A 23,919-nucleotide genomic window follows, 5' to 3' on the forward strand; every position below is an offset into this window, starting at 1 on the left:
TGGGTTCAATCCCCAGTGCAGAAAATAATAATATTTTAAAAAATAAAAATAGGGCAGTGGTAGAGCACTGGCCTAGCATGTGCAAGGCCCTGGGTTCAGACCCAACACTGCAAAAAAAAAAAAAAAATTAAATAAAAATAAAAGTGAACACCTGAAACTGTTCAATCTCCCCCCCACACACAATAAAGGAAATGAAAATTAAAACAATGAAATTCTACTTCTCAACTGTCAGATTGGCCAGCATTTCAAAGCTGGTGTCACCAGGCATAGCAGCACAGATCTTTGATCCCAGCAGTTTAGGAGGCTGGAGCAGAAAAATTGCAAATTTAAGGCCAGCCTTTGCAACGTATCAAGACCCTATCTCAAAAATAAATAAATAAATAAAATAAAATAAAAAGTAAATAAATAAAAAGGACTGAAGATGTGGCTCAGTAAAAGAACACCCTTAGCTTCAATCCCCAGTACCAGAGGGCAGAGGTGGGGGGAACTAAAGCCTGGTGTCAGGTACTGGCTCACTCTGGTTCTGTCATACCTCCTGGTGGTAGAGAGAAATGGTACAGCTAATTATAAAGCCACTAGGCAGTATCTGGTAGAATGTACTGGCTCCCTGTGACCGGGTAACCCCATTTTCCAGTGTCAGTTCAAAGCTGAAGGCAGAGCTGTGTCCCTGCAGTGCTTAGCATCAACCTTGCAGCGACAGTTTCCTGTGCACTGGTCTTAGTGTGTCATTTCCAAGTTTGTTTTAGTTTTTTTTTTTTTTTTTTTAGTACTGGGAGAATATCATGCATTATATGTATATATTAAAGGTCTAAAAGTTTAGAAATATGAACCAGGTATGGTGGTATATGCTTGTAATACCAGTGACTTAGGAGGCTGAGGCAGGAGGATCTCAAGTTCAAGGCCAGCCTGGGCAACTTAGTGAGACCCTGTCTCAAAATAAAATATTAAGGGCCAGAGATATAGCTCAGTGGTAGAGCACTGTTTAACATATGCAATTTCCTGGGTTTAATCCCCAGTACTGAAAAAATAGTAAATAAATAAAAACATACGTATATGCATGTGTGTGTGTGTGTGTGTACCTGAATAATCCTCTAGTTTTCCCTTACCCTTCATTGTCAGTTAGTTGGTTGACTTTGGGTTTCAAGTTTCTGGGTGTGTCTGTTGATATTTGAGTAAGAATTTGAGTATATATATATATATATATATATATATATATATATATATATACTTGTATAAATAAACATATATTATCTACATAAACATTTTATGACATGGTTCTCAGGAAATATTAGGGAAGAAAAAAAGGGAAATGAGAGGGAAAAGTATTTCTATCGCTTAAGTTCACTACCCTGACATTTTAGTCATTTTTCCTTCGTTTTTTAATGCATGGTTTACCCCTGTGCAGTGTTGAGAAAGTACACAGTTTTGCAAGATATTTTTTCCATCAACTTCCTAATTTGGTATTGACTAACATCTGTGACAAGTAGTGCAACTGTCCCTGTACATCTCTCAGTTGCTTGCGGGTGGGAAACAGGGGGGCAGGTTGTGAGGGGGAGGTGGGGGAGAGCTCTCTGTGCTCTGGCTACACACCAGGGCAGAGTTACTCAACCTTGGCACTGTTAACATTTTGATCAGGATAATTCGTATAGTGTAGATGAAGCTTTAGGCTAAAGTCCCAGAAATGGGATTGCTAGGTCAAGGAGTAAGTGCACTTATACTTTTGTCTTACTGATTAATTGTTTTTTCCTGTTTCTGACTAGCTTGTAAACTACAGGAGAGCAGGAATTTTAAAACTTTTATGCATTGCTATATTCTCTAGTTCTTCAAACAAGACTTGGCACAGAGTAGTTGCTCAGTAAATACATGTCGAATGAATGAATGAGCCTCTTCCTGGAAGCCTGGAGATGTGCTTCTAACAACCATTCCAAACTTGGTCTCCTTCCCACCCTCAGGGCTTCAGATCTTTAAAGGCAGCAGATAGTCACTGTCTGGTCCCATTGCCTCTTCCAGAAGTCTCTAGCTTTTTTCCTTTGCTGCTAAAGGACTGTCGTTCTAAGGCCTGGTTATTCTCTTCCTCTGTTTCCCTTTCTTTACCCTAGAAGGCATTAAAAAAATCCTTCTGCTAAGCAGCACACATCATTTCCCCTCTAAATTCTCTTCCCTGACTATAGTTTCCTCTTTTCTAAAAATTTACAGTCACCAAATACTTGAAGGTTTGTCAGGTGGCAGAGAAAAGGGGATAATTTTCAAAACATAAATTCATTCATGAAGTGGTATTTTTGTGCCAGGCCCCTTATTGGCAATGAGATGAGAGACATAATGAAGACTGTTCCTGCACAGGAAGGCAGCGCCCATGAACGGCTTCCTCAAGGAAAGGGTCTTGTCTTCTCATCCTGGAGTCCCGGGTGCTTAGAGCAGTGTAAGGCAGATTCAAGATGTCCACCTGTCCTCCTCACCACCACCAAAAAAAAAAAAAAAAAAAAAAAAAAAAGTTAGCTGGTTAATATTTAAGTCCCTTAGGCATGCGTAGGGTAATAAAAAGGTTGACCTGCATAATTCTCTGGCTTTCCCTCACCCTTCTTTGTTAGTTGGCTGGTTGACTTTTGGTTTCGAGTTTCTGGGTGTGTCTGTTGATATTTGAATCAACTATTTAACAGCAGGAAACTTGGCCATTCTGATTCCAGGCATTCCTCTTCTCAGTGAATACCTAAATCAGCATTAGAGTTTCTCCTGGGCTTGCAGATCCCATGGGAGTGGGGAGGGAGAAGAAGGGGCTCACATTTGGAGCCAGTCTGATCTGGATTCAAATTCTAGCTTCACAACTCAGTAGCTTGGCAGTCTTGGGCAGCTCAGACTAAAGCTCTCTTCTTCTTGGGTTCTAACCCTGCCTGCCTTCTCCTCCCACCCCCATGACCAACCACCCCAAAGGAGAGGGATGGGGGTAAAGTCCAGAGCCCATGACTCAGGATTGGGCAGGAGGCAGAGCTTCACAGTGGCAGTCTGTAGGCCCAAGGTCAGGCTACGTACTTCATCTTCAAGGCTGAGTAGATTCTATAACAAAATCTGGAATCCATGGCCATAGATTATTTCTGAGGATCTTTTGTGGCTGCAGCTCTAAACACCTTTTAGCTCTTAATCTAAACTTCCTGGGACTTTCTGAGAGGTTCAGATATAAATTAGAGCACTGTTTGAGTGTCTTTAATCCTATCTGGCACTCAAGTATCCATAGCATGTGTAACCAGGAGAGCTCTTAATAAACTTAGACAAACAAAACAGTACAGAGGATTTATAGACATTGGATACCTTCCTCGGTATTTATGTTGGAACAGGGGAACCCATATTTCTGTATTGACTGGGCCACCAAAGAAAGGTCATGTAAGAACAAATAAACTAGAGGTTCTTTTAATTTAAAAAAACTGAGCACACCTGTAATCCCAACGACTTGGGAGGCTGAGGCAGGAGGATTGTGAGTTCAAAACCAGCCTCAGCAAAAGTGAAGCACAAAGCAACTCAGTGAGACCCTGTCTCAAAATAAAATACAAAAAGGGCTGGGGATGTGCTCAGTGATTAAGTGCCCCTGGGTCAAACCCTGGTTTAAAAATAAATAGAAAAAAAAAAAAGAAAAGAAAGATTTTTCTGAAGATTTGGCTGGCATGGTGGTGCATGCATGCAATCTCAGATCTCAAGTTTGAGGCCAGCCTCAGCAACTTAGTGTAAACCCTGTGTCAATATAAAACAAAAAGGTCTGGGGAAGTGGCCCCTGGTTTAATCCTCGGGTACAAAAAAAAAAAAAAAAACAACAAAACTAAAGAGACATGTCAACTCAATGCAATCTGTTGACTAGTTGGATCTGGATTTCAAACCAGCTTAAAAAAATACAAACAGGAAACACATATGCTCAGAAGCGTTCACATGTGGCATTTAGGGAACTTTGGAAACTGATATCTGAGATTGACCATATCTTGATAACTGCTGAAGCTGAATCATGGGCACTGGGAGTTCATTTTGCTATTTTTTGCTACTTCTGGATACGTTTAAAATTTTCCATAATAAAATAAAATAAAATAAAGCCAGAAAAGAACAATATAAAATATTTCAAATACTCATGTCAAAGATTTCTTTTTCCTTACATGTCATCAATTGCTTAAAAATCTCACCACATTTTTATATTGAATCACAGTTTCTGGTATAGATTCATGTTTTTCCTGGAATTTATTAGCGTCTTCCCCATTTTTCAGAAAAAAAAAAATGTGCTTTCTTTACCTTATGACTAAGAGAGTCTATCTTCTTTAATTGTATTGTTAACTGAAATTCACTTTTTTTCTTAAAGACGTTATTATGAGAGCCTTCTTTTTCTGTGTTCTAATTTAAATCCAATACATGTAGGCAAACAATTCTCACTGCAGGGTTTCTTTTCTTTTTAATGTTGTTTTTCTTTCAAATTTTTTTTTCAATGTTTGTCAGATTTGTTTTATTGTTTCTTGGTGTGTTTTAGGTCAGGCTCCCCAGAAGCAGAGCCTCAGGTAGTGTGTTAGTCTGTTTTCTGTTATTATAACAATATACCTGCAGCTGGATATTTTCTAAAGAAAAGAGGTTTATTTAGCACACAGTTCTGGAGGTTCAAGGAGGGCATGCTGTTGGCATCAGCTTGGCTCTGGTTAGGACCTCATTGCTGATGGCGTCAAAATGGTGAGATGTAGTTCAGGGATTAAGAACCTCTGGGTTCAATCCCTGGTACCACACCCCACTGCCCCGGGCAAAAAAAAGAAACTGAGATATATGTATATTAATCAGATTTGTGGTATAAGCCATAACAGCTCAAAGCAGAAAAGGTTAAAACAGGGTTTTCTACTTTTGTTTTTTGTCCCCTGCCACTTCCACTCCCCAGATCAGAGATTGAGGCCAGGGCCATTCTACCACTAAGCTACATCCCTGGTCCTTTTAATGTTGTGTTTTTTTTTTTTTGTTTGTTTGTTTGCCAAACAAATCAGTTAACAACTTTATTTTTTACATATAAAGGCTGATGAAAAACCATTACTGGTCCTATTAAAGAAAATCCAACATTGCAATTAAGAATAAGAACTATTATTTACTCATTAAATACTACTTAAGTTTTCTAACACACAACTTGAAAACATCCAGCATGCTTCTTTAATTTCAGTACAATGGATTTAAGACCAAGTTTACAGGTTACATACGTCAAAGCCAGATTACAAATTATCATAGTCATCATCATCATCATCGACATCGTCATCATCATCATCACGTTTTCTTTTCAATGCATCTGATGATTCATTGGCAGTATTTTGTGAGGATACCATATTAGTAGTAATAAGAATGTTTTTGAACCCAATTAATGATGGATTAATCAGAACATTCTGAACTGCTGATGTTGCAGGAATTGAGGCTTTTACAGCAGGGGACTGTGAAGTAGGCATCTGTACTGTAAACCTTTGCCCTGTTAGAGACATTGGAGTCCCTACCTTAGTTGAAACAGACATGGTTTGTGGGGTTGGTGTGCCTAGTGTGGGAGTACTTGGTCTGCTAGTAACTGAACCAACACTTAACCGTGGTACTGTTATTCTTCCTGCAGAAGTAGATGCTTTCTTCTGTAAAGACTTGAGCCTATAGTTTGGAGCTGTTAGGCAATATCTATCAGGAGGCAATCTAGGACCCGAATATGGCTTGATCAATGGCAAAGGGGTTTGATTTCTTTGCCTTGCAATATCTAATAAAAAATCTCTCGGGGGAGGAGAGGTAAAAGACTGGTCAGCTAGACACTGGATTGCCAATCGCACATCATCTGCATCAACAGTAGCTTTCTTAGCATGGCTTGAATAAATTTTAGCATCATCTAGAATTGTGGTCACATATCGGAAGGCAAATTCCAACATCTGATTTATAACTCTTGGCTCATATTCTGTAATCCCCATATCCTTCAGGATTTGTGCCATCATCTGTGCATCTTTCGGCATGCTCTTGGGAGAAGCCATCTTGCCAGACTCCATGATATCCGGTGATCAAACTTCTTGAGCTAAATCACCCACATTAATGTATTTCAGTCCTGATCTTGAGGCAAGTTCTTTGCCTAGTGTAGTTTTTCCAACCCTTGGAGTACCGGTGAGCAGAATGTTCGGTAACAACATAGTCCTCCACAGCAACCACACAAGCGCCGAGGCTCACGCGCTCAGCGCACTAGGGAGAGGAGTAATGTTGTGTTTTGAGACAAGATCTTGCTAAGTTTCTCAAATTGGTGATCTTCCTGCCTCAGTCACTGGCCTGCAAATAGGTTTTCTTTAGAGAGGAGGTGAAGAGCACGGTAGGATGGGTGGAGGGGAACTTTAAATTTTTCCTTACATTTGACATTAATCATGAATAAAAGCATTATTATAATTATTATTTAGTTGTTTTATAAAAACAACCATAATGTCTGTAATCGTTGGGCAGGGATAGGAACTGGTCAATATAGATTCTGTGCAGGAAGGAGGGCCTTGGTAAGGGGTTCCCAGAGAACAAACTCTTTCCTCTGCTTCAAGGTTCTCATTGATCCAGCAATTTGCCCAGCACTTGCTAAACTCCGGATCCTATTTTAGATTGAAGCTTCCTGGGGAGCCACCTTTGCCCTTGACCTTTAAACCACTTGTTACAAAAAGATTGCAGATAGGAAGGGTACAGTCCATCCATGTTTCCCCTGAAAAAGTTGGGGGATTCCCAGAAAACACGGTGACCAAGCTTGCTCAGGGTTGTTCAAGTTTTAAAATTCCAAGTCTAGCTTTTCAGGAAACCCCTTTGTTTTGGGCCAACCTGTGCAGTTGCTCAGCTCCCCTTTCAAGGGAGTCTTCTGAGAGTGCGATTCCAGTCCAGCCTCTCATTCTTCATTCATCTTGCTTCTGCTAGAGGAGACCAAGGAACCCTTAGCTTGTGAGTCTTTTGAAGTATGTTGTTGGGTTTCACTTTTTTAATTCTTTCAATTGGAATGTTTAGACTATTTCTTTTCTTTTCCTTTCCCTTCTTTTCTTTGGGAGCTGGGGTTGAACTGGGGCCTCACATATGCTAGGCAAATATTCTACCACTGAACTACACCCTCAACCCCAATTTCTTGTGTTTTTAAATGGGTTGCTCTCAAAATTACAATGTGCATTCTTAATTTATTCAGTTTAGATAGAATAAAATATATGAGGCTGCAACAATATAATTCCATTTGTTCCCTGCCTTTGATGCTATTATTAGCTTTTTTTTTTTTTTTTAGAGAGAGAGAGAATTTTTAATATTTATTATTTTTTAGTTTTCGGCGGACACAGCATCTTTGTTTGTATGTGGTGCTGAGGATTGAACCCGGGCCGCACGCATGCCAGGCAAGTGCGCTACCGCTTGAGCCACATCCCCAGCCCCCTTTGATGCTATTATTGCCAGATATTTGCCTTTACATGCATTAAAAACCCTACAATAAAGGGGTTGGGGTTGTAGCTTGGTGGTAGAGTTCTCGCCTCACATGTGGAGGGTGCTGTTAGGTCCTTAGCACCACATAAAAAAATAAATAAATAAAATAAAGGTATCGTGTCCATCTACAACTAAAAAAAAAATATTTTTAAAAAAGCCCTACAATAAAATGTTATTATTTTGCACTTAAAAGTGGAGGATGAAGCCAGGCCTGGGGAACACACCTGTAATCTCAGCAACTTGGGAGGTTGAGGCAGGAGGATTGCAAACTGGAGTCAATCCTCAGCAACTTAGCAAGACCCTGTTGCAAAGTAAAGAACTGTGGCTGTGGCTCAGTGGTAAAGCTCTCCTGGGTTCAATCCCCAGTGTGGGATGACAGGGAGTTGAGGGGGGAATATATATATATTTGCTATTTCTGGTGCTCTTCACTCCCCTCTGAAGAGCTCACTTTCTACCTGATGTCATTTTCCTATAGCCTGAATAACTTCATTTAGCATTTCTTGTACTGCCATTCTGCTGGTGACAAATGTTCTCTTTCATTTATCTGAAAATACCTTTATTTCAGAAGATTGATGGGTTTCTTTGGTTCTGTTTTTAGTACTTTAAAGATGGTACTCCCTTGTCTTCTGGCCTCTGTGGTTTCTTGGTTTTCTCCCTCCCTCTCTTCTTTCCTTCCTTCTTTTTCTTTTTTCTTCTTGGTACTACAAATTGAATCCAGGAACCCTCTACCATGGAGTTACATCCCTAGTCCTTTTAAATTTCTTTTTTTTCTTTTTTTTTTTTTTTTTGAGACATTGTCTTGCTAAATTGCCCAGGCTTGAGATCCTACCTCCTCGGCCTCCCAAGTAGTTGGGATTACAGGCATGCACCACCTCACCTAGCTCCTCCATGATTTCTGATGAGAAATCAACCCTCATTTGTAGTGTTTCTCTATAGACAATCTATTTGTAATATGTCTCCCCCAACCCATGCCCTTGTGGCTGTTTTCAAGATTTTCTCTTTATCTTTGGTTTTTGGTAGTTTGATAATGAGGTGTTTGGGTGTTGCTTTCTTTGGATTTATCCTACCTGGGTTTTGTAGAACCGCTTGGATTTATAAGATGGTGTTTTTCATAAAATTATGAAATTACTAATAATTATTTATTCAACTATTTTTTCTGTCCCATTGCCACTTCTTTTTCTGAAATTGAAATTACATGATTTTTGTTTCACAAATCAGTAAGGCAATCTTTTATCTTTCTTCATTCTTTAAATTGAATAATTTAGATCTATCTTCAAGGTCACTCTTTCTTCTGCAGCCACCAATCCGATAGTAAGCCCAATCAGTGAATTTTTCTTTTCATATATCATATTCCAAATTCTAAATTTTCTAGTTTGTTCCTTTGAAGGCTTTTTTTTTCCCCAATTACATGTTGAAATTCACCTGTCTGTTCACTCATTATGAATGTGTTTTCCTTTAAACCCTTGAACATATTTTTACTGGTGGATTCAATTTCTTGTCTAATAATTTCAACATCTGGGTTATCTTAGAGTCCGTTTCTATTGACTGCTCTTTTGCATGATCTATTTGGTTTTTTTTTATAGTAATTTATATTATTCTGGATTCGTTTCATAATAATGTTTACTTTGCATTTTTCATTATAGATGCTGCGGTGACTAGATTTTTGTCATCTTTAGAGAGTGTTGAATTTTTTTACAATAGGCAGTTAAACTGCTGGCTGGTTATCTTGAACTTCTGGAGTTTTGATTTTTGTGCTTTGTTAATAAGGATCTATTTCAATCTTAATTAAATTTGGCGCTGGGGATGTGGCTCAAGTGGTAGCGCGCTCACCTGGCATGCGTGCGGCCCGGGTTCGATTCTCAGCACCACACACAAACAAAGATGTTGTATCCGCCGATAACTAAAAAATAAATATTAAAAAATTCTCTCTCCTCTCTCACTCTCTCTTTAAAAAAAAAATCTTAATTAAATTTTTTATTATTTATAGTTTAGAAAAGTTTCTTTCAGCTTAAAAATCTGCAATTGTTAGTATCATATGCAATGTTAAGATTGTCAAATTTGGAATAAATCTTTAATAATTTTCTTTCATATATGAGCTGTAAGATTTTGGATGTATCTATTATATATGTGGATAAATCTTAAATACTCTTTCATTTTTTAACTGGTTTCTCATGAGTTTTATATCATCTGCATCAACGTTAGTATTTCACATCAAATCAGGAAAAAACATTAACAATTTTTTCAAGGGACTGGAGTTCTTAGAAGACAAATCTAAACAGTCCCTGCCATCTTGGTGAGCTGCATTGTCTCTGAACCTGCTTCCTCAGAATATGGCCCCCATCTTCCTTTCCAGTCCCTCCCCGGCCCTCTGTGCTGGCCACGGGTCCATCTGAATTCCCCTAAGTGTCCTACTCTTTCTTTCTTCCCTGGCTTTACAGCTGTTGTGCATTTCTCCCTGGAGTGCAGTTTTGTTATTCTCCTGAACTGCTGGCACCTCCTCTAGTTGTTCTTCCCTCTGCATCCAGGGCAGTCCATGTAACAGAGGGATCCTCTCAAAACACACTCTGAACATGTCACCTCTCTGCTTAAATCCTTTAAAGCCTTCATCAGTATTTGGATGATGACCAAACTCTTTACATGGCCCTCCAGGCTCTGCATGGTCTGCCTATTTCTCTATCTTTATTAGGAGACACTTAGGAGCTCGAAGCCTAGGATTGATGGATATGGATTGAGGTGGCAAGGGATGAGTCAGGATGACAGATTTCTGGTTGGGCTGAGTTAGGGAAGTGCCTTGGTTTCTTAACCTCTAACATCTCAAAGGAAGGCATCAGTCGGCTGCAAATCTTTTCATGAGTGGAATGTTGAAAATTCATCATTCACTCCTCAGCTCACTCCCTCTCACTTCAGTTTGACATTCAACTACCGGGCCAGCCAAGCAGAAGCTTGGGTTTGAGCACTAGCTCTACCTTGCTATGTCCTTGACTTCCACACTTCCCCTGTTAGAGCTGTATTTTCTCACCTGTAAAGCAGGAAATATATTTTCTGTCTCTTTTTTAATATAAGAAATTATTAGTAGTAGTAGTTGTAGTAATAGTACCAGGAGTTGAACCCAAGGGTGCTTGCTTAACCATTGAGCCACATTCTCAATCCTTGTTTTAAATTTTTTTTATTTTGAGACAGGATCTCACTAGGTTGCTTACAGCCTCCCTAAATTGCTGAGGCTGGCTTTGGACCTGTGATCCTCCTGCCTCAGGCTCCCAAGTCACTGGGATTATAGGTGTGTGCCAGTGCTCCCTGCTAACATAAGAAATTATTATTGCAAGTGGTAAATTTCAGGTATGTGACAGCTGGGCCCTAGCTTGAGATGACCATCTCCTCTGAGCCTCAGTTGTAGAAGTCATTTACCTTTTTGGAAAATCACTCTGGTGTTCAGACAGAAGATGCACTGCAAGCGGACTGGGATAGGAAGGATAGAACTCTTTTATCCTCTCAACCCTAACTTCCCTTGGAGAAATTCATGGAGAGGTGGCCTGCATGGACTATGGAACAGACTCTGCCCCAAACCTCTGAGTCAGCTTTGATCCTCCTATCCACAGCTGGTCCTTCAGCAGGTACTGTTGACTCTGCCTACAAAACACCTAGGAGCACTTTACCGTCTTTGTTTCTGCTGCACCCACCCTAGGCCAAATCACCATTGTGGCTACTGTACTAATGAGATGCCAGCCTCTGCTTTTCTCTAGTGCCAAGTCATCCTCATCCAACAAGGCCAGTGTGACCTTAAAAAATGTAAAGTAGATACTGCTATTCATCGGCCTAAACTTTCTCCCTGAACTTGCTGCCCCAAACTTCTCACTTCTGACCTCAAAATGATCTGACTCCTGCCTGCCCCACCTGGCCACTCCTTCCCGGTTATCAAAACCCAGGCACACTGTCCTGGTTCCTGCAATTCTATGGTTGCTGATCCTTCCGCCTGTCAAGTCTCCTGGGGCATGCGCCTCACATTACTGGTTTCTAGTCTGGAGGTCTCAACCCAAAGGTCATCTCCTTGGAAGGCCTCTTCTGTGTACACTTGCCCCTATCACTCTCTTTCACTACTGTATTATTCATTTCCAATATGTATAATCCCTTGAAATTAAATTGTTGACACATAGTTTTTCTCAATATTATTACTTTTACATTTTTATTAATTTTGATATAGAAAGAATACATAAATATGTTTTCCATAGATCCTGACAGGTAAAGCAAAGTCCCCTCTTTTATATATCTATATCTATATCTATATCTATATCTATATCTATATTTTTTTAGTTTTCAGCCGGCACAACATCTTTGTTTGTATGTGGTGCTGAGGATCGAACCTGGGGTGCACGCATGCCAGGTGAGCACGCTACCGCTTGAGCCACATCCCCAGCCCATAAGTCCCCTCTTAACTAACCCCTTTTCCCCTGTCCTAGATTTCTTCCTCGAATGAAAGCTGTTTTGTCCTGTTTTCTACTGACTCATAAATTTCTAGAACCACGAGTTGCACATTCAATAAACAGCTATTGAATAAACATTAAATCAAGGGTCAAATTCTGGCTCTACTCTGTATTAGCTTCCCTTTGGAGGGTGCTAGAGGAAGGGAGGTTAGAGGCCAAGGTCAAGAGGAAGCAATGAATGTAGGCAAACTACTTAGCTTCTGAGTATCAGTTTATTCATTTATATAGAAAAGGAAAGAGTATTAATTCTCAAAGAACTGTGAGAATCAAGTTGTGCCAGGCACACCACAAACACCCTCACGAGGTTTACAGGCTCTTGGGGATGTATTTGACATCCTGCATGTTGACTCCACAGTCTACCAATCTGTTCAGTGTCCATAAATGCTAGAGCCACACTCTCCAAACTGGGCTGGAAAGAGCTCTGTGGGGGTGGGGGCTAACCTGAAACCATCTGGTGCATCTTTCTGGACTGTTTGTTTTACTTGGAAGTAATTTAAAACATTATTTGTTATAGTAAAATAAACACAAATACTTATTGAGTAGAATGAAGAATTTGCCTGAATTTTAAAATACAGGTGCTTTGGACATCAGCACCAGTGGAGATCATCTGCTTTGGTGGAAACTGTTTTATAGGTGGGGAAGCTGTGATGTGGCAAATGGCAGGACCAGGCCTCTCCATCCTGATCAGGGGCCTTTCTGGCTTACAAAGTGAGTCTCCTGCCATCAAGGAGGCCTTTCGTTTGCTCCTCTCCCTGAAGCCCTGTAGGAACAGCAGGTGGCTTTCCTCTCCTTCTCCTCTGGGGTGGGGATGGAGCCCAGAGGTTAAGAAGGGACACAATCAGGTTCTGGGCTTTAATCCATTTTCTCCTGGCTCCTAATGTTGCCCAGACATGGACCACCCTGCCAGCCCATCAGCCTCTACTCCCCAACATCTGGACATAATTATAGTAATTATTCTGGGATATCATTACCAACTCTATCTACACTGTATAAACAATACATTCTATATAAACAGCATAGGTAACTGCTTTTGAGCATAATTACAGGAGATGTTTGCAGACCCACAATTGCATCTTAGTAAAAGATAGCTTCTCTTCCTCCCATTAATACTACAATATTAGAGACCTATCAGGGTGAATTAGCCAAATTCCAGGGGTGACGGATGAGAAAGACCTCCCACTACCGGCACAGCAAGAAGGGACCTCCGGCAAAGCTGAGTCCCTCAAAGAGCCAAAAGAAAAATGGATTAAGGCCCAGAACCCTACCAGCCCCTTCTCCTCTGGACTCCACCCTCACTCCTACTGGGGAAGGAGAGAAAGCTCTCTCTGCTGTTCCTGCAGGGGTCAGGGATCTTGAGAGGAGCCAGGATTTCCAAAGACCAAGAAAACTGCAGAGAGGTGTGGGCTAATCTCTGCTGGCAGCTGCTGTAGGCTAGTCCCAGCTGAGACCCGCAAACTCAAGCGAGTCCAAGCGAGACCTTTCCACCTATCAACAAGTCAGTGGGCTGAAATTACTTTACAGGTATGGAAATCGGTTCTAAGGGGGCTGGTACCCAGGGTCCCAGCAGCAGGCCGTGGAGCTGGGCCTTGGCGCTTTCCACGATGGGACCCTGCCGAGCCACACTCACAGGCCGGCAGCAGGCCAGCTCTTTGCCCCCTTGCTTATCTCCTTCTCACAGCTTCCTCTTTCTGGCTGCCACCGACTGTCCCTGCTGGCCTCCGGTACCCCTCCACCCCCACCAATTCCCTAACGTCAGCGCAGTCTGCGGCCCCTCCACCTCCTCTTCCTGTCCCTGTTGGGTGGTTAAGTGTTATCTCTCTAGAAGCGCGGGGGTGGGGATGGGGAGGGTGGAGCGTGGGGCGAAGGCCTTGCTAGGCATCCGGAGACTCCCACTGTCCCAGCGCAGGGGTGCAGCCGGGAGCTCGGCAGCTCGGCCTCAATTCCCCGACCCGGGCTTCCACCCACCCGAACACACAAAGGCTGCCCAGGCGTGCACGGGAGAGCGCGCTCGCACCCACGGCGGTGCGCACACACACGCACAACTGCACAAAGACGTGCACACCCTCCCATCCACACAAATACACTCCTGACAGGCCCGCGCACAGCCGTGCACCCGCACCTACACACTGGCGTGCGCAGACGTCCCCCTCGGTGTGACACAGGGGCACGAACTCGGGTAGACCCCCGCCCCCAACAGAGAGCTCTCGGTCTGGAGGCTTCCCACCGGCTCCCTGGGCTCTGCTGGGAGGCGCGCGCACACGCAGACACGCACACAGAGACAGGCACACGCGCGCACACCCGCACGGCTCCACGCCCCTGGCCGCTGCCCGGGAGCTGTGCGGCGCGGCGGGCGGGCGGGCGGGGACCCGGGGCGGGGGCGGCGGCGGCGGCAGGGAGAGCAAAGGAGGCGGAGCGGGGAGCCCGGAGCGGGCTGGCCAGCGCTCCTCCTGCCGGCCGGGGATTTTCCAGACTGGGCGCTGACGCCGCGGACCTCCCTGCGGCCACCGCGGACCATGGGCGACAAAGGGACTCGGTGAGTGCGGGCGGCCACCCGGCCCCGCGCGCGTGGGGGCGAGCTAGGCGAGAGCATGGGCGGGGGGTGCAGTCTTCGTTCGCGGTCACCCGAGGACCTGGTACCCGGCTGTCCACCGCAGGTCTCCTGTGTGGTCGCTGGCAGGAGCTGGGGGGCGGGGGTACTTAGAGGCCAAAGACAGGGCCACCCCATCTGGCTTGTGGCCGCTGACCGGACGCACACAGACTGACTGACACCCAGCACTGGCCAGCAGACGCAGAGACTCCTGGGGCAGGCTGACACACAAAACACACGCTCATATGGACACACAGACACACTCATGATAGCACACACACTGACAGCCACTGACACACACTCTTCACATACAGTGACAGGATGTCACACACACTCCCTGGCACACATTTGCCTGCTGACACATTCCTACTGACAGCCCTGTTGGCATACGCAGGTCACACTGCAACACACACCAACTCTAACACACCCTCATGATGGCACACACATGTGCTGCACACTGATGCACACATACACTGTCACTTGGACTCTGTAACATTCCGGCTGGCATGCACACATTGTCACCCTCACATGACACTGACATGACATGAGGCTGGCATATGTCTCACCATCACAGTGGAAGGCCAGTGCTGACCCCCACAGAGGCACATCAGACTGATGTCTGCGGGGACTAAGCACCCAACAGGAGGGAGCTGCCAGACCTGGGGCTACTGACACCCTCATACCAGTATCCAGGTGACAGGAGTGGAGGCAGCCCCTCTAGAGTCTGGGAAGGCAGGTTCCCATCCACTCTGGTTCCTTTCCCTGTGACCTCCTGAGGCCTGGGGGGTGGGGGGGTGCTGGCAAGGGGCTGTTTTAAGAATGGAGAGGGGGTTCCTGTGTCTTAGGGCCTGCTCTGAAAGTCACAGAAAGGGATAGATGTGCCTCTGAAATGGGAAACTGGGACAAAAGAGGCAGGGGGCTGGGCAGGGCAGCCTCTGGGGTCAGCCCTTCTGAAGGAGACAGCTTGGCTGACCTCCTGCACTGTCACCCTCCCCACCCCTGGAAGTTCAGCTAGCAGCCTCTCCTGCGCTCCTCTGCTCACCCTTTCTGCACCTGCTCTTTTTTGTTACTTTCTTTCTTTACCTTATTCTGTTCTCCTGTCCCATTTCTCCCTTCCATCTTTCTACCTCCCCCTCCTTGCTTCCAACATTTATTTATTGAGCTCCTGCTATATACTAGGCTGTAGTGTGGGGGATCAAATTCGCGCCTCCCCTGAAAGAATCAACAGACCAAAGAGAAACCGCCCACTGTGGTCATCACATTTTGAGGCCCCTGACAAAGTGATTCCTCACCCACTGCCGCCTGATACTCAAAGGTCCTTCAGCGATTATTCCCATTTTCTAGGTGAGGAAACCGAGGCTCAGAGGTAACTTAGACTCTTACAGTTGAGAAACTGCTTCTCAGCCGTCCTCTTCCAGTAGGTTCATTTTCTTCTTCCTGTTTTCCCAAAGAGGAACCAGAGGGTTAAAGAGGTCACCTGACTTGTTAAAGGTCAAGAGGGGGTTGGAGGCAGGGCAGAGGCCAGAGCCCACTTGGTTCCTGTCTCTGTGGCTCTCCTTTGGGTACTGTCAAGCCCTTCAAGGGCCCCAAGTGTGTGGGTGGGGCAAGGTGCCTGCTCTGTGCTGGAGGCTCAGCCTTGGGGAGACTGCAGAAGATCATAAGGTGTCTGCATTCACCTTGACAGTTAGTCCCCACTGCAGCCACTGGCCAGCACCGCAATCCAGGTCTCTGTCTTAGCAGGAGGGTGTGTGACTCCCTTCTCTAACACGTCAGTGTCCCCCAGAACCAAGACCCCCCTGGCCTGTGAGGTCAGGTTCTTTCCCTGCAGGGCACAGCAGGCAGCCTGAGCCATTGCTCTTCTCCTTTGTTCTGTGCTGCTTGGCAATCAGGGTGACTCAGCCCCTCTTGGGCCTCTCTCTGCTGCTCTGTGACTTGGGGAGAAGTGTCATTGCTCCCCTGCTGGCATGAGTTGTCAGCAGGATGAGGACACCATGTGCTGCCAGGCATCTGTTGGAGACCCTGTCTCTGGGGTCAGGGCTTTTTCCTTGACTCCTCCTGCTCTGCCTCAAACTCACTGTTGGACCTTGAGGATGCTGGGCAATTGCCTTTCTCTTCTGACCTTAGTTTTTCCATCTGTAAATGGGAACTATCAATATTGACATTTTCCATGGTTCTTCCTGTGTTTACTGAATTCGCTGGGCATGGGAGGAGGTGCTGCCTATAGCCTAGAGACAGGTCTGATTAACTATCCCGCCGGTGGCCCTGCATGCCCGCCTCAGCCTCCCTAGCAGCCCCATGAGGTCTCCCTCTCCCTTTTCAGACAGGTTCTATATAATTGGGAAGAGAAAGGCAATCTCACTAATGGGCCATGTCTTGTTCTGAAGCCACGAGATTCTACTTGATTAATTGAAAGAGGAAACTGCAAATATCCAATACACTAAGCATCAGGCGTCATGACATCTATCTCTCCATCTGGGGGTCCAGAAATCAATGAATCCACTCTGTTTCTATCCCTTACTAATTTCTAATGACAACATCATGGATAGAAACATCAGGCATCATCTTACTGGATTCTCCCCATGATCTAGAGTAAAGCAGGTGATTATAATGCAGGGTGACATGTGCTTTGAAAGGCCTGAGGAAGAGTCCCCAACCCAGTCCTGGGCCGGGGGCATGGGAAGGAACTGGCATTGGAGTTCCTGAGTGTCATCTGGAAGGATAAAGAGGCCATGGGTGCAGGACTGGTGACATCTTGCCTGACCAAAGGTGCAGAATGCGCAGAGGCTTAGAGGCATGAAGCACTGCATAAGGCCTAGGAGTGGGTTGGGGATGAAGGATGAGCCTGAGGGGGTGAGCGAGGACAGTCTGCAGCCTGGGAATGGCAAGTTAAAGAGACAGGATTTTTCTTGGTGGTTCAGGCAAGGGTGTGTGGGGTGGGGTGGGCTGGAGCTGATTTTCCTTTCAGAGAAGTGCCTCTGGCAGTGGCCAAGAGTGTAGATGGGAGGTGGGGAGGCCCATAGGGGGTTCCCTGAGAACTAAGGCTTTGAACTCAGAACTACAGCTTTAGAGAGGATGGAGCTGAGAAATAGAATACCAATAAGGAAGTAGAGTCTGTCAGACTTGCTGGTTTGTTGGACCTTCTTGCTGAGTGACTGGTATGTGCTAGAATTATGTGCATCATCTTATTGGATTCTCCCCATGATCTAGAATTGTAGGGATTGTTGCTCTCTTTATGCAGTTAAGGAAATGGACTAGGAGAGAGTAAGTAATTTGTCTACTGCCATGTAGCCAGCAAGCATCTGAGCCAAGGCCTGCCCACAAAGCCCTTTTGGCTACTTTCTAGTTCCATTCAGAGCAAGCGGAGTTTGTTTGACTCATAGTTGGCCTCCCCAGCAGTGCCTTGCCTCAAGTATCCCTTTTGGGTCTTACTGTTCTTACTAATTTCTAATGACAACATCATGGATCAAATTTAGACATCAGGAGGGACTTCCTGAGAGTCAATGGGGTGGAATAGAATTTCCTTTCCTGCTGATGTTTATGAATTCTTTTTTCTAGGAGAGGAGGGTGGTTGTGATGGGAAAGTGTAATCACCAGCTCTCCGTGAACCTTGGCTGTCATTTCTCTTGGTGGTTAAGCCCTGCGTGACCTATCTTGGCTGGGACATGGGGAAGTCCTGTGGCTTTGGCCAGGACTCCTCCTGGGATTGCTGGACATGGTAGTGGTGAGCTGGCCCACTGTCTCTGAATCAGGCTGACCTCTGGGCTTCCGATGTCTCCAGTGGCTCTCTCCCTTCCACGTGTAGGCCTCCTCACCTGGGGCTGAGGCTTCTCATTGGCATGGGCACAGGGGTCCTGAGTTGTCGGCTGCCACCTCCAGGTCTTTTGTACCTCAAGCTGTGGCAATGAAAGAACAAGATACTGGGAGTCAGCACACCCCAAAGGGCTGCCAAGCCATCTACTGCTACAGAGTGGCTGTGCATCTGGCTGAGCCCCCTGGAGGGTGCACATGCAGCAGTGTGACAAGGGAGCAGGACTGCTGGCCACAGGCTGGCAGTGAGGAAGGTGTAGGGAGGCCTCTGATAGATGGGACCTGGATCCTGGTGGGAAGCAGGAATTTGGAAGTCTTGAGAGTAGAGTCGTGGGCTGTTACCTTGGGGAGTTTGGATAACAGTGTGTGGCGAGGCGGAGAGGATGCTCAGGGTCAGCGGGGGCCCTGGAAAGAGTCAGGATACAGGGCAGCTGGGTCCTAGGGCCCAAGAGACTGGGAAGGACCCACAGAGGTGGGGCTGCAGCAAGACCCCATGCTTAGCCAGAAGGCAGTGGAAGGTGACCTGGGATTTGGGTGGAGTAGGGAGGCACAGTCGAGCCACGGAGGCAGAGGGAAAAGTGGCAGACCCTGCTTTCCCACATGCCTGAGTATGCCCTGGGCTGGGAGTCAGAGGGGGCTGTAGTCATGGGGCCGGGATGGCCCTATCCACCTGCCCCTCTGCCTTGTGTCCAAAGGCAGAAGATCACTGCCCTGCACTGTCCTTTCAAAACCAGGCTGTGGGGTGGAGGAGCCTGGGTGGAGTATGAGCTGGCCTCAGGGGAGACATGTATTGTGCTGGCTCTTGAAAAGAGGGTCCTCTGACTCAGGCTGGGGCCCTTGGGGAGGCTTCCTAGAGCAGGTGACTCTAGATGGGTGCCGGAGCATGAGGAAGGCTTGGGAAGGGGCAGAGTTGTTCTGGATGGAAGGAAGAGCCTCTGCCAAGGTGCAGACACTGATCAGGTGCGAGAGTGAGGTGCCAGGCCGCAGAGGAGGTGGCAGCCCTGGCCAGCAGGCCTTGGGTACTGGAACAGGCAGGGGTCATGGTACTTCCTCCTTCATTCATACCTTATGTGTCTTTATTACTCCATTGGTGTGCTTTATTATTATTATTATTATTATACCAGGGATTGAACTCAGGGGCACTTGAACACTGAGCTACATCCCCAGCCCTTTCTTTTTTTCTTATCTAGACACAGGGTCTCGCTGAGTTGCTTGGGGCCTCACTAATGCTGAAACTGGCTTTGAACTCCAATCCTCCTGCCTCAGCCTCCCCAGCCGCTGTGCCACCACGCCCAGCAGTGTGCTCCTTTTGGTTCAGGGCTATCCACGGACTGGATAATGGGCCAACAAACAGGTTCCTGTTGATAGGAATGTCTCATAGAGGCTTGTTGAACTGGACCAAATTTTTTCATCCCTTCTTGCTTCTGCTCTCAGCCCAGGGGCTCCATAAGTGGTGAAGTGACTCTTTCCCATTGGAGAATTCCCAGTGTGAAAGGGATGCTTCCCACACTGGACTGGAGGCTCAAGGGAGGGTGTCATGCTTCTCCATCAGACTGGAGGCCTTTGAAGGGAGGATGTCTCCCCATCAGGTGGAGGACTCCTCAGGGTGGGACCTTGACTCTTGGGATTAAACTAGGTGTAGTCTAAGTGGTTTCCAGGCGCCCTCCCCCACGTGCAGGCTAGGTCCTGTCCCAGAGGTGGCGGGGGTGGGGTGGGGTGGAGGATGGGTTGGGGGTAGCAGGACAGGGTGGCTGCTTTGAGAGGGGAACAAAGGCCTCTCTTGTCCCTGCTCCCTCTCCCCCTCCCTCACCCAGGGACCTTGGCTGGGTCATCTCTCTGGAGACGGGCTCCTCCTTCCTGGGACTGGCCCCATCTTCGTTCCTACTTCAGAGGAACTGCTTGTTCCTGCCCAGGAGTCCTGATGCCAGAGGAGGCCCCCCAGAGGCCTGAGGGACTATACCTCACAAGTCCCTGGGGCTCCTGTGACTGAGGTCACCATGGTGATGGAGCAACTGTCCCTCTGCCTAGAGCTTGGGCCAGGCCTGGCTGAGACCCCCATGGAGCTTGGGTCTCCTGCATAAGGAGGATCTGACCCCTGAATTTCAAGAGCCTTCAGCAAGAGGCGTGCTGTGACTTTGTGTCAGGCCCACAGGAGGCAGGACTCTTTCAATGTCTGAACCATTCAGGGCTGGGTGAGGCAGGACCTCCCTTTTAGGTTGGCCCTGGGCCTCAGGAACCACAACCGGTCCTTTTGATTCTTTTGCAGCTTTGCCCCGGCTCCTTGCCATCAATGGGCATGGAGTTTTGGCAAAGAGCCAAGGGAGAGGTGAGGAGTAGGTGACTGGAATATACCATCCCTGGAGGGTCCCAGTGTTTGCTGTACTGCTTACTCATTGCTGTGTGACTTTGAGTGTGCCACTCACTCATTCTGGGCCCTGGTGTCTCTATGGAAGTCAAATCAGACAGCATGTGTGAGGCCTTCTCTTATGTTCTGTCATTGGGTTAGGGAATGACCTGTCTCCCAGGGACCAAAGATGGAGGATTGGGCAACTCAGTCTTCTGCTACAGACCTGTGGGTGGGACTGAAACTGGCAGGGAGCCAGGTCCTAGGTTGGGCTGGTGGTGGGTGCTGAGGGCCAGGAATGAGTCACCTTCTGCTTGAAAGTGTTGTCATCTCTCTCATGGGATCAGATCCTTTTTTAATTTTTAAATATTCATTTTTTCGTTGGACACAATATCTTTATTTATTTATTTATTTGTATGGGGTGCTGAGGATCGAACCCAGGGCCTCGTACATCCTAAGTGAGCACTCTGCCACTGAGCCACAACCCCATCCCGGGATCAGATCCTTCTTCACCTGCTGTTTCTACCTCTCTGGTCACATCTCCTGACTCCTCCAGGGGTACCGAAGCATCTGCAGTAACTGGCAGGTCCTCAAAGATCATCTGACTTTGCTCAGGCTGTTCCTTCCTTATGGACACCCTTCCCTTTCTTCCCTTCAAGGTTCTGCTCAGGATCATTTTCTTCAGGAAACATTCTGTGAGTCTCCAGGTTGCTCAGGGGCCCTTAGTGATCTGATTACCATAGATTAGAAGCTGATTAGCTTAGTGGTTAGGCTCTGGGAAGAACCAGATTTCCTGGTTTCAAATCTCAGCTCTGGCTGTCCTCAGCTGGGTGACTTCAGCCAACTTTTTAACCCTTTCTGTGCTATATCTCCTTCATCTGTAAACCAGGGTAAGAGGTTGTCTTGAGGATTAAATGAGTTAAATGGGTCTAGCTCAGAGAGTCCCTGGCACAAGCTTAATGCTATAGGAGTGTTAGCTCTAGGACATCCTCTTTCTGAGTCTGCTTCCATCACCAGGCTGAGCTCCCCCAGGGAGGGACCCTGGCTGATTCCCAAGGCATGGCCCCGTACTGGGGATCGGGGATCAACCCAGAAGTGCCTTGATACTGAGCTATATCCCCAGGTCTTTTATTTTGAGACAGGATCGCAGTAAATTGCCCAGGCTAGCCTTGGACTTGGGATCCTCCTGCCTCAGCTTCCTGAGTACCCAGGATTATAGGCATGCACCACCACTCAGCTTGGCCTCAAAGGATCCAAAATACTCAGCATTATCCTATATCATCGTTGGTCCTTGGTACCCAGTGGGTGACTGTCACTCAAGAAGATCTCCATCTAGAAGAGGGTCTTGGGGAGTTCCCAGAGAGGATGGGAGACCTCAACTCAGGAAAAATGAGGGTCTTTGACATATGTGATGGGAAAGAACGTCAGCAGGTGCAATAGAGGCACAGAAACTTATTTAGGAAAGCAAAGCATATCACCATCAGGTGGAGGACTCCTCAGGGTGGGACCTTGTCTCTTGGGATTAAAATAGGTGTCAGTCTAAGTGGTTTCCAGGCGCCCTCCCCCATGTGCCATGGGAGAATGTGGGCCATCCCAAGAGTGAGAGATGCATTTTGGGAAGTCCTGGCTTCTAAAAGAAAGTTAAGGAGGGGTGAGTATGGGAAGGTTTGTGGGGAGGACATCAGTCTGATTAGCTGGAGATGGTTTGTGGTAGCCTGGTCATTCTCAGGATCCTTAGGCTGATCCGTAAATAGTGCTAGCAAGTCTCCTAAATTATAGGTATCTCTCTTAAGGTAATGATCATAAGTGAGTTATGGTAACTTTAAGATTTACAGATTTCCCGGAAATCTGGGAGTGACAAGCCCAGAGAAGAGATGGGTTTGGGGAGTAACAGACCTGGAAAGGTATGCAGAATCTCAGACTATGTTTCCTGGTCCCTCCTTTATGCCTCCTTTCTACCTTTTTCCTCCTATCCTACCTTGACTTGACTCATACAACTCTCCTTCCCGGGCTTCAAGGCTTTGATCACATGTGTCATTCCAGGAAGTCCTAACTGATCTCCAAGTGCTTTTTGGTGGCCTTTTTCCCATCTTCTCTCTTGCACACACTTGTCCCTAAGTGAGGGCCTCATTGGATCTTGATTATTTGCATACCTGTGATATCCTTATATGAGGTCAAGAATTCTTGAAGGGCACCCAGCCCGGGTCTGCTTGTCCCTATCCGCTGTGTAGGCCTGGCCTGGCCCTGAGCTCCATAAATATTTGTTCAGACAAGGAAGCTGGATATAAGTATTTCACTGGGAGAAGATCTACTTGGGGGGGTGGGCAGTGTGGTTCGTGGGAATGATGGGATATTATTGTTAGTTTCAAAATATCGCAGAGTAGCCCAGAGACGCAGGGTTTAGATGAGTCTTTTTAGCTCAGAGGGCAGAGGTCACTAGATGATTGGATTTCCCTTACTGGGAGAAAGTGTTTTCTGACCACCAGAGCTTCCTGGCAGGAGGATTGGTGGCTCCTTCCAGCCTCTGGGCTTTTGCGCCTATTGCTGCCCCCGTTCGAGTGCTGTCCTAGTGTCTCCCTGGGTTCAAGTCTTCCTTCCCGTAAGCACCCCAGAATGGAGACAGGCTCTGCTGGCCCCCTCAGGGTGGGCACCGTTCATCATCCCATCTTGGACATTTACTGAGCCTTTCTGGCTCTGGGCAGTAGCACGGGAGAGTTGGGAGTCCCCTCTTTAGGGTGGACATCTAGGTCTGGCTATAGTATCCCCGGTGTGGTTTGACCTGGCCTGAGCAAGGAGCATGCTTCCGCCTCCTGCCTTGATCAAGGAGCTCTTTATGTAGCTGAAGAGCCCTCCCTTGGCGGGCAGAGCCCAGAGCTCCCCATCGACTGCCCACTGGGCAAGTGCTCAGAACCCACCTCATTACTAGGGACAGAATTCTGGGCACTGGATCCAGAAGGCTGTGGTTATAATCAGCTAATTAAACCACCCAAGAATTGCTCCTTGGCCCAGAGGAGTGGAGGGAAGGCGGAGGCTGGGAGAAGTGTGAGGGGAAGATGAGAGCTGGCCAGCTGTGGGCAGAGCTAGGAAACGGGAGGGGAAGTGGGGAGAGAGGCTGGGGGACAGGGGGACAGATGCAGGGAGTGTGCCATGTGGGGAGATCACCCAGGTGACATGGGAGCCAGGGACCCCACTTCTTCACTAATTCCAAGGCAAACCTCTTCTCCTCTTTGGGCCTCAATTTCTCCAGGTGTCAGGCAGGAAAT

The 23,919-nt window shown here is 46.6% G+C and overlaps 2 protein-coding genes across 2 annotated transcripts in view; one reads left to right on the forward strand and one right to left on the reverse strand.

Annotated features, from left to right (window-relative positions):
* Window positions 1–5,210: 5,210 nt before the first annotated feature.
* Window positions 5,211–6,201, reverse strand: LOC143391286 (transcription initiation factor TFIID subunit 9-like). The gene has a single exon (XM_076843961.1). It carries the CDS (start codon window positions 6,006–6,008, stop codon window positions 5,211–5,213), a length of 798 nt encoding a protein of 265 aa, XP_076700076.1. The 5' UTR covers window positions 6,009–6,201.
* An 8,171-nt stretch (window positions 6,202–14,372) lies between these two features.
* The window catches only part of Arrb1 (arrestin beta 1), a 77,608-nt gene continuing 68,061 nt past the window's right edge, over window positions 14,373–23,919 (forward strand). Inside the window, exon 1 of the mRNA XM_076846632.1 lies at window positions 14,373–14,451. Coding sequence (XP_076702747.1) covers window positions 14,432–14,451 — 20 coding nt within the window. The 5' untranslated portion in view covers window positions 14,373–14,431. The remainder of the gene's footprint in view (window positions 14,452–23,919) is intronic.

The sequence above is a fragment of the Callospermophilus lateralis genome, chromosome 2 (assembly GCF_048772815.1).
Source record: "Callospermophilus lateralis isolate mCalLat2 chromosome 2, mCalLat2.hap1, whole genome shotgun sequence".
NCBI lineage: Eukaryota > Metazoa > Chordata > Mammalia > Rodentia > Sciuridae > Callospermophilus > Callospermophilus lateralis.